At 41.2% G+C, this 13695-nt stretch overlaps 1 protein-coding gene across 2 annotated transcripts; it reads left to right on the top strand.

Annotated features, from left to right (window-relative positions):
* The first annotated feature begins 344 nt into the window (after window positions 1-344).
* RC3H2 (ring finger and CCCH-type domains 2) lies at window positions 345-13695 on the top strand. 2 transcript variants are annotated; one of them, XM_009071579.1, is made up of 20 exons: window positions 345-644; window positions 1998-2115; window positions 2570-2803; window positions 3353-3528; window positions 3823-4023; window positions 4411-4543; window positions 4776-4894; window positions 5224-5336; window positions 5933-6241; window positions 6612-6826; window positions 7580-8007; window positions 8425-8595; window positions 9692-9847; window positions 10107-10320; window positions 10484-10568; window positions 11064-11145; window positions 11528-11674; window positions 12131-12238; window positions 12690-12838; window positions 13441-13695. In XM_009071579.1, the coding sequence occupies exons 1-20, from the start codon at window positions 414-416 to the stop codon at window positions 13637-13639; spliced, it is 3588 nt and encodes a 1195-aa protein (XP_009069827.1). In that variant the 5' UTR covers window positions 345-413; the 3' UTR covers window positions 13640-13695. The 2 variants fall into 2 exon arrangements, with proteins under 2 accessions (XP_009069827.1, XP_009069828.1); XM_009071580.1 differs by having other exon boundaries at window positions 11528-11662.

A 13695-nucleotide genomic window follows, 5' to 3' on the forward strand; every position in this document is an offset into this window, starting at 1 on the left:
GGGCTTAGTTTGGTGTATGAATAAGTCTGAGTAAGATGTGCAGCAGGAAGGTGGTGTTCTCCTTCAGATGAAAATAGCATGTTAACTCCCTTCCACCAAAAAACCCACAACTATAATGCCATTTCTTGTGAATAGGTTTGACTTATGGTGGTCTGTATTAATTTGGTTCCCAAGCCTTTTTTGGTACAGTTGTCAAACTGGCACAGAGTTGGGGTTTTTTTTAGTACTTCAGCATAAGGATTTGGTTTTATTCTGTATAATATTAAAATTGTGGGGTGTTTTTTTAATTAAAAATCATTCTGAATTCCCAGAAAGCATGTTTTAAATACTCTGTTATTCACTTACAGCTGCCAAAACATAGTACAGTGAAATAATGGTCTGCTAGCCTGCTCAACAAGTGTCCAGCTTCCACAATGCCTGTGCAGGCAGCTCAGTGGACAGAATTTCTGTCCTGCCCAATCTGCTACAACGAGTTTGATGAGAATGTGCACAAACCCATCAGCCTAGGTTGCTCTCACACTGTCTGTAAGACCTGCCTGAACAAGCTGCATCGCAAGGCATGTCCTTTCGACCAGACTGCCATCAACACCGACATCGATGTGCTTCCTGTGAACTTTGCACTCCTCCAGTTGGTTGGAGCCCAGGTATGGATTAAGCAGCTCTTTGTTTGGCCACTTTGTGGTGGAGCCATTTATGTGCAATACACATGCTGATCTTCTGCCCTCGTTTTAGCCCCCAAAAATGGATAAGATTTATCTTTGTAATATTTAGAAGTCCAGACGTGCTCTTAAAGCAGCCACACTATTTTCAGGACCGTCTTCTTATAAAATGAAGACATATTCTAGTTGTAAGCTGAATTCTGATTTTAAAAGGCTCTTGGACTGTGACTGAAGAAAAATCCCCACTAGTAAATAGACAGTTGTGCCACAGTTGTCATTAGAAGAGTGAACCTGCAGGCTGCACTCATTAATAGTCTTGCAAGGAATCTCCTTTCTACATCACATGTTCCAGAGTGGCTGTTTAACCAAGTTCCAGAAGAGTGTGTGTGTAATTTTTTGTAAACTCTGCCTGATGATGGTTTTCAGTTGCGTTTTCAGGCAGTGGCTAATCAGGCCAGGAATGTTCCCTCTGCTGTCTCGTAGCAGTGGCAAAACAGTGATTATATAATCAGCTCTGCACTGTATGGAGACTAAATAAGTCTGTTCCCCTTCTGCTGATTCATGTGCCTTTTCATGTTACGCTAACACCTGGGTGATGCAGGAAGATGCTTTTTAATGTCCTATCACATGCCTTGACACAGCTGTTGGTAATAACACTATGTCAGAGTGGTTTTGTTTCTCAAGTTCGCGTGTTCCTTTCATTTATTTTGGTGTCAGATCACTGCCTTGATCTTGCAACGTTTATTTTCCTGTCTCCTAACTTCTTGCAATGTCTTTCAATTAATGTATTGTGTCTTGTACTCCCTCTATTTTCCTTATCTGACCTTGTTACTCTACTTTGAGGTTTTTTCCCCCAAAGTTACATTTCCTAGTTCTTCTGGAAAATTTGAGCATTCCCAAATGATGCCTCAGTTATTTTTTAACTTTGCTTTATTATTTTCTAGCCAGTTAATTTTGTCTTATAACTTCCCTTGTGTGTCTGTAGTAAGTCATGGTGCTCTGGTATACTGATCATCCTCTCGAATCCTGTGTTCTTCATCTTCTTAAGTACCTTCTTGTTAGAGCTTGGTTATTGTTTTCTATCCTACTTCTGATTTTAATGTGTTGAGTATAAAAGCATCTTTCATCACCCTGATCCTCATCTGGAGTGCTTTCTGTTCTTCTTTATCCCGTTGTACGTGCCTGGGGTGGGTCCTGTGTCCCTGCTCTCAGAGCAGCCTGTGCACATCTGCAGTGTTATGTAATTAGCAGTGATCTGGGCACCATCGTAGGCACCGCGCAGAGGTCAGCCAGGTGTGTGTAATTCCTCTCCCCCCTCCTCCCCCTTGCATTTTTTAGGTACCTGATCATCAGACAGTGAAGTTGAGTAATGTAGGAGAGAACAAACATTATGAAGTAGCAAAGAAATGTGTTGAGGATTTGGCACTCTACTTAAAGCCATTAAGTGGAGGAAAAGGTGAGTCCTTGCTGAACAGTGGGATTTGGATGTAGCTTACTTTTAACAGCACTGTGTTTTCAGCACTGATTGCCAACATCAGTGAGATAATCCTCTAATTTTTGTAATAAAATTTCCCCATGTCTTAAAAAGCTTATTCACAGTTGCGACACTTGCTTGTGGTTTTTTATTTTAAGTTTACAAAATATTCTACTTGATTTAATAATATTGCCCCGGGGCTAACTCTGTGCTAAAGCTGAACTTTCCCCAAAGGATGACTTTGATGTCAATTTAAGAGTTTAATTAAAGTTCTTTTTGATAATGGGTTACACGGAGTCACCTAAGCAGGGGGAAGATACCTGTGACTAGTATCCAAGTCCTAGAGAAAGTCATACACCATCAGATATTTTTGTTTGAATCATTGAGATGAATTTGATCAGAAGCAATAGTTTGCCTTTTCTCTCTTTCTCTGGAGGTGTTGCAAGCTTGAATCAGAGTGCACTGAGCCGTCCAATGCAGAGGAAGCTTGTGACACTGGTGAACTGTCAGCTGGTGGAGGAGGAGGGTCGGGTTAGAGCCATGAGGGCAGCTCGGTCACTGGGGGAGAGAACTGTCACAGAGCTCATCCTGCAGCACCAAAATCCTCAGCAGCTTTCTGCCAATCTTTGGGCTGCTGTCAGGGCACGAGGATGCCAGTTTCTAGGACCAGGTAAGATACCTGTAGATCTGAAAGAGAGTATATTTAGCATGCTTGTAAAACTAGTGATCACATTTGTATCTTTGATAGAAACAGCAAACACAGTTAAGAGCACTGCTGAAGCAAGCACAGAAACAAAAGGGAAATCTCTCTAAACTGGAAGCTGTCCTCTCTTGGTTCCAATAACTGATGATAGCATTCCTGTTCTGTTCCCATAGTTATTTTATAGTTCCATGGTGTAGCATTGGTGAGTTGCCCAAAATGACAAAGGCTACAAGGCTGCACAGTGGAAAAAAGCATAAGCACTGTACTCCTGATGTGTTTACTACTGAAAATGAGTCTTAGCTCTAAGGTGCTTAGAGTGTTCTAAATACTTCTTCTGAACTAGTTAATTTCTTTCAAAGTTTACAAAGCTTTTTTTTCCTCATGATTAGTGAAATAAAAGGCAATAAGGAATTGCATTCAAGGTGATTCAGATGCTCCTGTTTGCAGTGTTCATATATGAACACATGTGCTGTGTTGGGAATGTATTTCACTTCCTTTCTTTGTTGTGTGTTCCAGCTATGCAAGAGGAGGCACTGAAACTTGTATTACTGGCACTGGAAGATGGCTCTGCACTCTCAAGAAAAGTTCTGGTACTTTTTGTGGTGCAAAGGCTAGAACCAAGATTTCCTCAGGCCTCTAAAACGAGCATTGGTCACGTTGTGCAGCTACTGTATAGAGCATCATGCTTTAAGGTAAGGCACCAGGGTTTGGAGTTTGTTCCAGTGAACTAGTGCAGCTGCAGAGAACCTGACCTAGAATTAGCATCTGTCCCCTGTAAAATGTTATGTAAATTCACTTTCTGTGCATTTAAGTAGTGCACAATGAAAAGTTAATTCCATGGGTCTCTTTTTTCTTTTGAAATACATTTATTATGAAATACATGAATAAGTACGCAAAAGTGCTTTGTCGATGTCTTTTTCTGATGGACTTGGAGATGACTTTTTTTTTGGTCCAAGAAGGGATATTTAAGTACTGCTATTTATTAGGTCACTAAAAGGGATGAAGATTCCTCTCTGATGCAACTTAAAGAAGAGTTCCGGAGTTACGAGGCTCTGCGGAGGGAACACGATGCCCAGATTGTCCACATTGCCATGGAAGCAGGGCTGAGGATATCACCTGAGCAGTGGTCTTCCCTTCTTTATGGAGACTTGGCACACAAGTCTCACATGCAATCCATTATTGACAAGGTTTGTCAAAGGGATGATTTCAGTATCTTAGTAGGATTATCTCTGACTACTAAATGTGATAATAAAAACCAAAGAACTCCTTCAGTTAACTTTTTGTGTCTTTAGTCATAGCAAATACTCATTCAACCTAGAATGATTTTATTTTTTTTCCCAGCTGTAGCATATTCCTCATATGAAGTACTTTTAATTCCCTTTTTGGTGTCTTATGATGAAGCTGCATAGGGCAGATTCTGAGCTGAGAGATAAAATTTCTCTCCACTGATCCTCTCTATATGCCATCTGAAGACACTATATATTGCATTTAGCAACCAGTGTAATTAATATCTTTGTAAGAGTAACAATTCACAGTTGTGAGATGCAGCAGACTAATACTCCCTTTATTTTCAGCTCCAGTCTCCAGAATCTTTTGCTAAGAGTGTACAAGAATTGACAATTGTCTTGCAGCGCACGGGGGACCCTGCAAACCTTAACAGGCTGAGGCCTCATTTAGAGCTCCTGGCAAACATAGATCCAAATCCAGGTATGCAAGTGCAGCTTTGTAAACTTTTCTTGATAGTTTTCATATCTAGCAAAGTAAACTATTATGCTGACAACCTCCATTCCTGGTTTCAAACTTTCTGTTCTTTAACATAATATACTCTTCTTCAGGGCTCTCTGAGTTCTGTCCTGGTACTTGGTGGTGTGAAGTATTGGGAGAGTTGCCTCTCCTGGAATTGTTGCTAGAGTGACAGCCCTGCTGTTAATAATTTCAGATGCAGCATCTCCAACATGGGAGCAGCTGGAAAATGCAATGGTTGCTGTAAAGACTGTGGTCCATGGGCTGGTGGATTTCATTCAGAATTACAGCAGGAAAGGCCATGAAACTCCACAGGTAACTGGAGTTGCTCATTGCGTTACATGTCTTAATGTACATTTACTGAAAGATGCAGCTTTGAAAAATTACTGTTGATTTGAAATATTTATGGACTTTTCTGTGGGTTAATTGATGGTACTGTTATTTAGTGCATTCAGGTTTTCAGAACCTGACAGCTGTGACTGGAATGCAGCAGAGCTGATAGTGAGATCCATACAATGACATTAACAAAGAGTGTCCTTGGTTTTCTGACTAAAGCTGCAAAATGTAAAAACATATGGATGAATTTTGTGTATTTTAAACCTATTTTTATGTAAATATCTTGTGGTTTATGTTTCTCTTTAAAGCCACAACCAAATAGCAAATACAAAACAAGTATGTGCCGAGACCTTCGACAGCAAGGAGGATGTCCAAGAGGAACAAACTGTACATTTGCTCATTCTCAGGAAGAGCTTGAAAAGTGAGTGCGAGAGACTTTTTTCCTTTTCCTTTGGATTTAAATTAAAAACAAATCTCCACAGAATTCTGAAAGCAATCTCTTCTATCTGTTTGTTCATTTGGAAGGATTTGTGTCTCTCTGAAAGTGACTGTTCTTTATATGAAAATGAAGGTACAGTAATGCAATGTCTCCAAACTAATTCTAGATTTATTTTGTCCCTTATGAAGTAAAATTTCCTGAGACTGAGTGCAGGCTCAGTGTCTCTCGTGGGTTGGTTATATCACCTGCAAGAGAGAGATTATTAATTACATTTTAATTGATGAATGAACTGAGTTATTGAACAATATTTAACATCTGCATTCTTGAAGCTGTTTTCACCCAAATCCATTTTCAGAGGACTGGAGAATGAATCTCTGAGCAGTTACAGGGGAAAACAGTGATGTTTTTTGCAGATTGTTGAAAACAAGTACCAGTTTTTGGAGTCTTGTAATTTTTTCCTATCATGTTCCTCTCAATCCCTTCCTTCTGCTAGTTTCACAAATCAATTAAGCTTCACAATAAGCACTTCTTAAATCATGTGGTGTTTTGTGTGTGTTTGTACCCGTGATTGTCTATAGATACCGCTTGAGGAACAAAAAAATCAGCGCCACAGTGCGAACATTTCCCCTCCTGAATAAAGTTGGCGTCAACAGCAGCGTCTCAACCACCACGGGAAACGTCATCTCTGTCATAGGAAGCCCTGAAGCAACAGGGAAGATGGTACCAAGTACTAATGGAATAGCTAATCTAGAGACTGGGGTGCCCCAACTGATCCCTCGCTGTGCAGACACCTCCCTCAGAGCTCTGGAGAACACCAAGAAGGGAGGCAAGACTGGAGCCAATGGCCAGAATGCTTCTGGCTCCCCTACAGAATCACTTCCTGAAAAGTAAGTGACTTTTTTCATCCAGGTAATTAAACACAACATTTGGCTTTCAGATTATCATGGAGTTTGTGAATAGCAAACAACAGATACTGAATTCTGGGCCTGGCTTGCAGCCATTGCTGGTGCTCACTGGCTGCAGGGCTGTGTTAGGATTGCACTGCAGTGTAGATACTGTGACACAAAGCCTGTGGGTTCAGGTGGTCAGAACCAGCATCAGTTGCTTTAGCTGCTGAATACTCCTATGCAATATAGACAAGATGGTAACTCTCTCCCTTTAAGGCCCAAATTTCCACATTATTCATCTCTCTGTGTACACTTCATGTAACTGAAAGAAATTTAGATCTGATTAATGATTTCTTGGTAATCTTTTCAGTAAAATTGGTTCTCCACCCAAGACTCCTGTAAGCCAGGCAGCAGCTACCTCAGCTGGTCCTCCTAATATTGGAACAGAAGTGAATTCTGTGCCTCCAAAATCCAGCCCGTTTGTTCCCAGAGTACCTGTCTACCCTCCACATTCTGATAACGTTCAGTACTTCCAAGATCCCAGGACTCAGCTGTCATATGAAGTTCCACAGTACCCACAGACAGGTGAGTGAGATGAGCCCTGAGTCAAAATTAGCTCTGAACTTCTCTCTAGGTAAGCCTGAATGCTGAGAAATAGCTTGACCTTGGTTTTGTCAATTTATGTTTTATTGAGTATCAGCTGAATCTTCACTTAATGGAATACTAACCTTGTTCATTGCTGGGTATGTGAGGGACCTGCAGTTTGCTCTCAGTGTTGGTGGTTCTCCTTTCTTGCAAGGCTCCAGGTGTTTTTCAGGTTGCAATGTGCATGTGTATGTTCGAGCAAACAACTAAGTGTTCCAGCATCAAGTCATTCATAAGCTCTCAAAGCAAAGGGTAGAGGTGTTCAGATAATCCTGTCAAAAGAAATAAGAATAAGTCAAGTGTGAAATGGTTATTCATAAACGTTTGGAATTAGGGGTTTTTTTTAGCAATATAGCTTCTTATTTTAGAGAGAACTATTTTAAATTCCTATATAAAGAAGTGCTTAAGACCTTGACTGTTCAGTTACTTAGTCATACCATAGTACACAGGAGCAATGGCAGAGAAACTTCACTTGCCTAACTGGTGGGGAAGGGCCAGCAGTGCATCTGCCAGTGAGGTTGTCATACATGAAATTAGATCTCACAGAGCCATGGTAGGGTCAGTTAAGAGGTTTGTGAAGTGTCACTGCTCGTACTCTAAAGGTACTTATCAACACTATTTACAGTTTTAGAAGGTGTAATGTTTTGGGTCGTTTGTGGTTGCATTAAATATTCCTTTTTTCCAATTTTTAAGGATATTATCCACCGCCTCCAACAGTACCAGCTGGTGTGGCTCCCTGTGTTCCTCGCTTTGTGAGGTCCAATAACGTTCCAGAATCCTCCCTCCCACCTGCTTCCGTGCCATATGCCGATCATTACAGCACATTTCCCCCTCGAGATCGACTGAATTCTCCTTACCAGCCTCCTCCTCCGCAGCCGTATGGACCAGTTCCTCCTGTCCCCTCTGGAATGTATGCTCCAGTTTATGACAGCAGGCGCATCTGGCGCCCACAGATGTACCCACGAGATGATATTATTAGGAGCAATTCTTTACCTCCCATGGATGTGATGCACTCATCTGTCTATCAGACATCATTACGGGAGAGATACAACTCTTTGGATGGGTATTACTCTGTGGCTTGTCAACCTCCCAACGAGCAGAGGACTGTGCCTTTACCAAGGGTGAGTGAGTGCCAGGAAGGGAAGGATGTATCTTGGTTCTGAAGGTTATTACTGGGAAGTTGGTAAATAATGAGCATGGACCTGTTTATTCGGGGTTACAATGGTCAAGATGTGTGGCCTGGACAAAATTCTGGTTTTGTTTTTAACCTTAATAAAATGGGCTTGTAAAACAGACCACTCTAACCTACATTAGGACCAGAGCCCCACTGCCCCCTTAATTCCCAAGCATGGTGGTGAATCAATTGCATATTGGAGTTGCCATCCAGGGTCCAGGTTCTCTTACAAATTCCTGTGAAAATCTTCAACTGATATCAGTGCAAGGTTACAGACCCAAGGAAATTTGGGGGTCTAAATGTGTCCCTTGCAAGTATTTGCCTTCTGTGATAGGATATACAGTCCTGTATGTCTCATTTGCAGGAGCCTTGTGGTCATTTGAAGACTGGATACGATGAGCAGCTGAGACGGAAGCCGGAGCAATGGGCACAGTACCACACACAGAAAACTCCTCTGGTATCGTCAACCCTTCCTATGGCAGCACCATCTCCAACACCACCTTCTCCTCTCTTCAGTGTGGATTTTAGCACAGAGGTGGGAAGCCAAAGAACTACTTCATTTTCCCTTCCTGTTTCTGTAAGATGCCATTTAATATTTCTAGTAGAGATTTTCTACCTGCCATCTATTGCTCGTAAAATTAATTTAAATCTTCTAGCAAAAGGAAAGTAATAGCTAATAATGATGCATTCAATTTGAGACTAAGGTGATGCTAAACATGATTGCAGAAAAAAGATCACGAAGTGAAGTGATTCAGTTTAGCCTCACTAAAGGAAACATAATTTCATTGAACTAGCTTTGTGAACCTCCAGGTTTTTGTGTAGGGGACAACAGTTGTTTTCTGTTAAGAAGGATTTCCCTTTTATACTCCAGAGAGCATTATGACATGAGTAGCCTGAATCAAGCTGCATTTCAAGTGCTAAAGTCCCAGAGAATACATATCCCTTGGAAGTGGCAAAAGGCATTGGTAGAGCGTTGTGTCCATAAGTCCTGCAAAGAAGAGTGGGAACTCCAGAAATAGCAGTAATGTGCTTCTGAAGGGAAAAAAACAGCTTGCAATGTCTTTTCTATATGTGTAAATGAAATGCATCCAAAAAACTAGTTTGAGAAGCACTGTGCCAAGCACTCTGAGCTGTGATTTTACAGTTTCGTTAGTGATATTTGAGGTGTCAGACTGATTGTTCAGAAAAGCTCTTGTAAGGTACATGTACCTGGAGTCCCTTACGGACACATTCAAGGTGGATCAGGGTTTAGTCCTTTGCATCCAGTTTGGAGAGTTACAGGTCACTGGCTAATACATTGAAGGAAAATGCATGGCTTCCTCTCAGTTCAATTACTGTAGGTGTTTGCCTGAAGAAACCTGCCAGTAACCCAGTGACACTGATCTCAGTCTCTCATCTTGGCAGGCCAGGCAGTTACTTGTATGGCAAAGCTTGTCCTCAGACAGCTGCCAGGGCCACTGGTTTAAAATTTGACAAAACTGCTTACATTGCCCCCAAGACTTGAACATGGCTGGAACTCCTTGATTGACCTTTGAGATAACTTAATTAAATAGCAGTAAATGTCTCTTCTTATTTTAAAACTGAATTCCCTGGTTTTATTATTCACTGCTTATTTATTCCCTTTTCTGTAGTTCTCAGAGAGTGTCAGTGATTTGAGTGGAACTAAATTTGAGGAAGACCATCTCTCTCACTATTCACCGTGGTCTTGTGGCACTATTGGCTCTTGTATAAATGCTATCGACTCAGAGCCCAAGGATGTGATTGCCAATTCCAATGCCGTGTTAATGGTAGGGGTTTTCTGCATGTTCTCTCGTTAGTGTGATTAACCTTACATGCTCAAGTGTCTTCTCTTTGGTTAAATGAGCCTTTTTTAAGTTGATAGCTTCTATTATTAGTTTTTCAAAGTAGTTCTGCCCATTCAAAGTTGTTCAGCTATCTTTTCACAGTATTGTAAATAGGCAACAATAATCAGAAAGTTATTGGTCAGTTGAGGAGTCTGAATAACCTCAGCTGAGCCCACGTGTCTCCTGTCTCCTCAATACATAGGATTTGGACAGTGGGGATGTTAAAAGGAGAGTGCACTTATTCGAGACGCAGAGAAGGGCGAAGGAGGAGGATCCTATAATCCCGTTTAGCGATGGGCCCATCATCTCCAAGTGGGGTGCGATCTCCAGGTCATCCCGCACAGGCTACCACACGACAGATCCTATCCAGGCCACTGCTTCCCAAGGAAGTGCTACGAAACCCATCAGTGTATCAGGTACAAGTACAGGCTCTGTGTGACAGTGAATTCATCATTTCTATACATCACGAGCACTTCATCCTCTTCATGCTTACTGCAGCAGTGAAGATGCAAAGAGCTGAAATACCTCCATGTCCCACTTAGGAGCAGAGGAAATAGTGGTCTCTTCATTTCTTTACAGATTATGTCCCTTATGTCAATGCTGTTGACTCGAGATGGAGTGCCTATGGCTTGGATTCCGCTTCGTCAGCACGTTATGCCGAACGGTACGGACTCCTCTCTGTTCTCTTAGCAGCATTTTCTGTAGCTTGCAGTTCTTCAAAGTCCTGGATGTGTGTGGGGAATCTGGAATGTCTATTAATAGACAGTCTTAATTTTAAAGTAAAAGACTTCTTACCTATCCAGCAGAAAGCCTTGTTGAAACTAGGTTAAAACTTTCGTAGTCTTTAATACTTAATGCAGTTAATAGTGCACAATTACTAGGAACATATCCCTTGAGACACCTAATCACAGAGTTGGAGTCAGGTGCTGCCAAGCTGTCATGTCAAAATGTGCCGTCTTGAGTAGTTTCAGGCTTTCTAGCCAAATCTTACCCATATGTAAAATAAGGATGTTTGCCTTGAGGTATTGTGAGCCCTAGTGAAGCTGTTGTCTTAGTCACATAGTTTCCAAAAATCTAACATTGATAGACTAATGAAGTTTGAAGCTTTGATTTAGAGAACTTGTTTTTAATTCCTGGTTTTGTCTTCTTTCTCTTAAAGAGACAGGTTCATAGTTACAGATTTGTCTGGTCACAGGAAGCATTCCAGCACTGGAGATCTACTGAGCATTGAATTACAGCAGGTAAGATCAGGTGTTATACTGTGAGGGTTTCTCAATTTAAAAACATTGTTGAGTAAAGTGATTTTAAATAAATTTTCTTAGTGTAGCCTATAGAAAATAGAACAAACGACAGAATGATCAATAAGGGTTAACCAGATGCTAGTCCTGCAGCACTTGGTTTGCTGCATTAGGACTCCTAATTGAGCTGTTCCACTGCCATCAGGAAGGCCATTTTGGGGAGAAAGTGTGGTGCATGTCAGCAAATGCAGAACAAAATGGATGCAGTGTATCATGGTTCTCCATCTAGCAAGAGAGCTGTGCTTTTGTGAGCTGGTTTGGTTTGCCATTTGACCACACGTGGTTTAAGTGTAGTTGTTGATAACTGGTACATTTCTTGCCATAGGCCAAAAGCAACTCATTGCTCCTTCAGAGAGAGGCGAATGCACTAGCCATGCAGCAGAAGTGGAACTCCCTGGATGAAGGCAGTCGTCTTACCTTAAATCTTTTAAGCAAAGAAATTGATTTGAGGAATGGTGAGGTAAAGGAAGGGGTGATTGGGATGAGACAAACATTTGAGGTTCTTGTATATACACAAGTGCATGCATTTTAGCTAGGAGTTAAAGCTCTTCATTTTATCACTCTCAAGTCATTGTTGTTGTACTCAGTTATCTGCCAGGGACCAAGCAGGTGCACCTGCCATGCTGCTGCTTCAGTCACCCATTTAACAAATGGGAAGAATGTGACAGTCATTTTCATGCAGTCATTACTTTTTGTTCTATTTGTACATGTTATAAATCTGATCATTGTGCCAATGGACTCCACAGAAATTTCTGCTTCGGTGTTCATTGTGTCTCTCTGTTTCAGTACTTCATTGTGATTAGATTTAGCTTTGGTACTGTAGAAAAGTTGTGTCCTAGAAATGCATCTTCTGTTTTCACTTTAGTGTTGTGTGAAGCAGGTGAAAAGCCAGCTTGGTATTTACAGAACTGATTCATTCTCTTTTTAGGCTGATTACACTGAAGACTGTGCAGACACAAAGCCAGACCGAGACATTGAATTGGAGCTGTCAGCCCTGGATACAGACGAACCTGATGGGCAAGGGGAACAAATCGAAGTGAGTACAAAAATCTGTGTCTAAAGAGGTCACTGTGTCCTTTCCTTAGTCTTTATTAGATGATGTTGATAGCAAAGCTTTTTGATTTTAGTCTTCATAGTGATATCAAACATTATTTTAACACTCAGGGTCTTGTGCTTCTCAGTGCAGCTTCTATTGTACATTCAGGTACCTGGCACTTAATGACGTTAGAAACAGCTCACAGTTCATACCACTCTTGTCACTCACAGCCATCTTTGAATAATTTGACTTGTTTTATAACGAGAATTTTGACTTTTCCTGTAGTAAAATGTGGTAGACATTCCAATAGATATTGCAGTAGTATGACATAAAAATAAGGAGCTTTTTGACCAGACTCAGATTTCTATTGGCTTTGTGTAGTGGAACGTAACAGGAAAATGTAAAGTTGGCAGGGACAGTACTGATGGACGTTTCTCCTTTTCTCCTGTAGGAGATCCTGGACATACAGCTAGGGATTAGCTCCCAAGATGATCAGCTGCTCAACGGAACAACTGTAGAGAATGGGCATCTGCTAAAGCAGCACCAGAAAGAATCTATGGAACAGAAGAGACAAAGTTTAGGTGAAGACCTTGTGATTCTGTGAGTGTTAGACAAAACAGCAGTGTCTGCCAGTATTAGACAAACAGCAGCAGCAGAATAGTGGAAGCATGGTTGTTTAAGGATGAACTACGTACCTGCTCAGACTTGGATTAGACATCTGCATTGTGTATACATGGTGAAGTGAGAAGAACCTGTTGAGACATAGAATTAGGCCACAAACCTGAAAGTCACAGGCTGGTACCATTGTTTGTATGCATCGTTGTAATTGTACACACTGAAACGTGTCACAGCTGTTCAAAATACCTTTCACATTCAGTAAGCAAAAAAATGCAAAAGTATTTTTATAGTTAACAGAAATTAAGGAAAACTTCAAAAGGTTAAGTGTCAGACTGTTTGCACAAATCTCCATGGAGAAGTAGATTTTAAAACACACTATTTTAGGTCTCTATGTCCTGTAGTCTTTACGTGTAAAGCAGCCTTTGAGACTGAGGCAGACTACACTCGAGCGAGCTGTTCCATAGGAGGTGTTTAGCCTGTTGCTAAAGATGAGTTTGTCAGTATTTATTTAATGCACACAATTCAGTTCCGGATACTTGTGCATGTACTTGTTTAATATTTGTGTAACTTATTTTTCTCCTCAGGGAGGAGCAGAAAACAATCCTGCCCGTAACTTCTTGCTTCAGTCAGCCGATCACAACATCTGTTAGCAATGCAAGCTGCCTGCCCATCAGCACACCAGTCAGTGTTGGCAGCCTCATTTTGAAAACTGCTCACATTATGTCTGAGGATAAAAATGACTTTTTAAAGCCTGTTGCAAATGGCAGGATGGTTAACAGCTGAAAGGCATTCATCTTTCCAGCTTGTGACCACACCATGGAAGCATTTACACTAGCTTT

The sequence above is a fragment of the Acanthisitta chloris genome, unplaced genomic scaffold, assembly GCF_000695815.1.
Source record: "Acanthisitta chloris isolate BGI_N310 unplaced genomic scaffold, ASM69581v1 Scaffold44683, whole genome shotgun sequence".
Classification (NCBI taxonomy): domain Eukaryota; kingdom Metazoa; phylum Chordata; class Aves; order Passeriformes; family Acanthisittidae; genus Acanthisitta; species Acanthisitta chloris.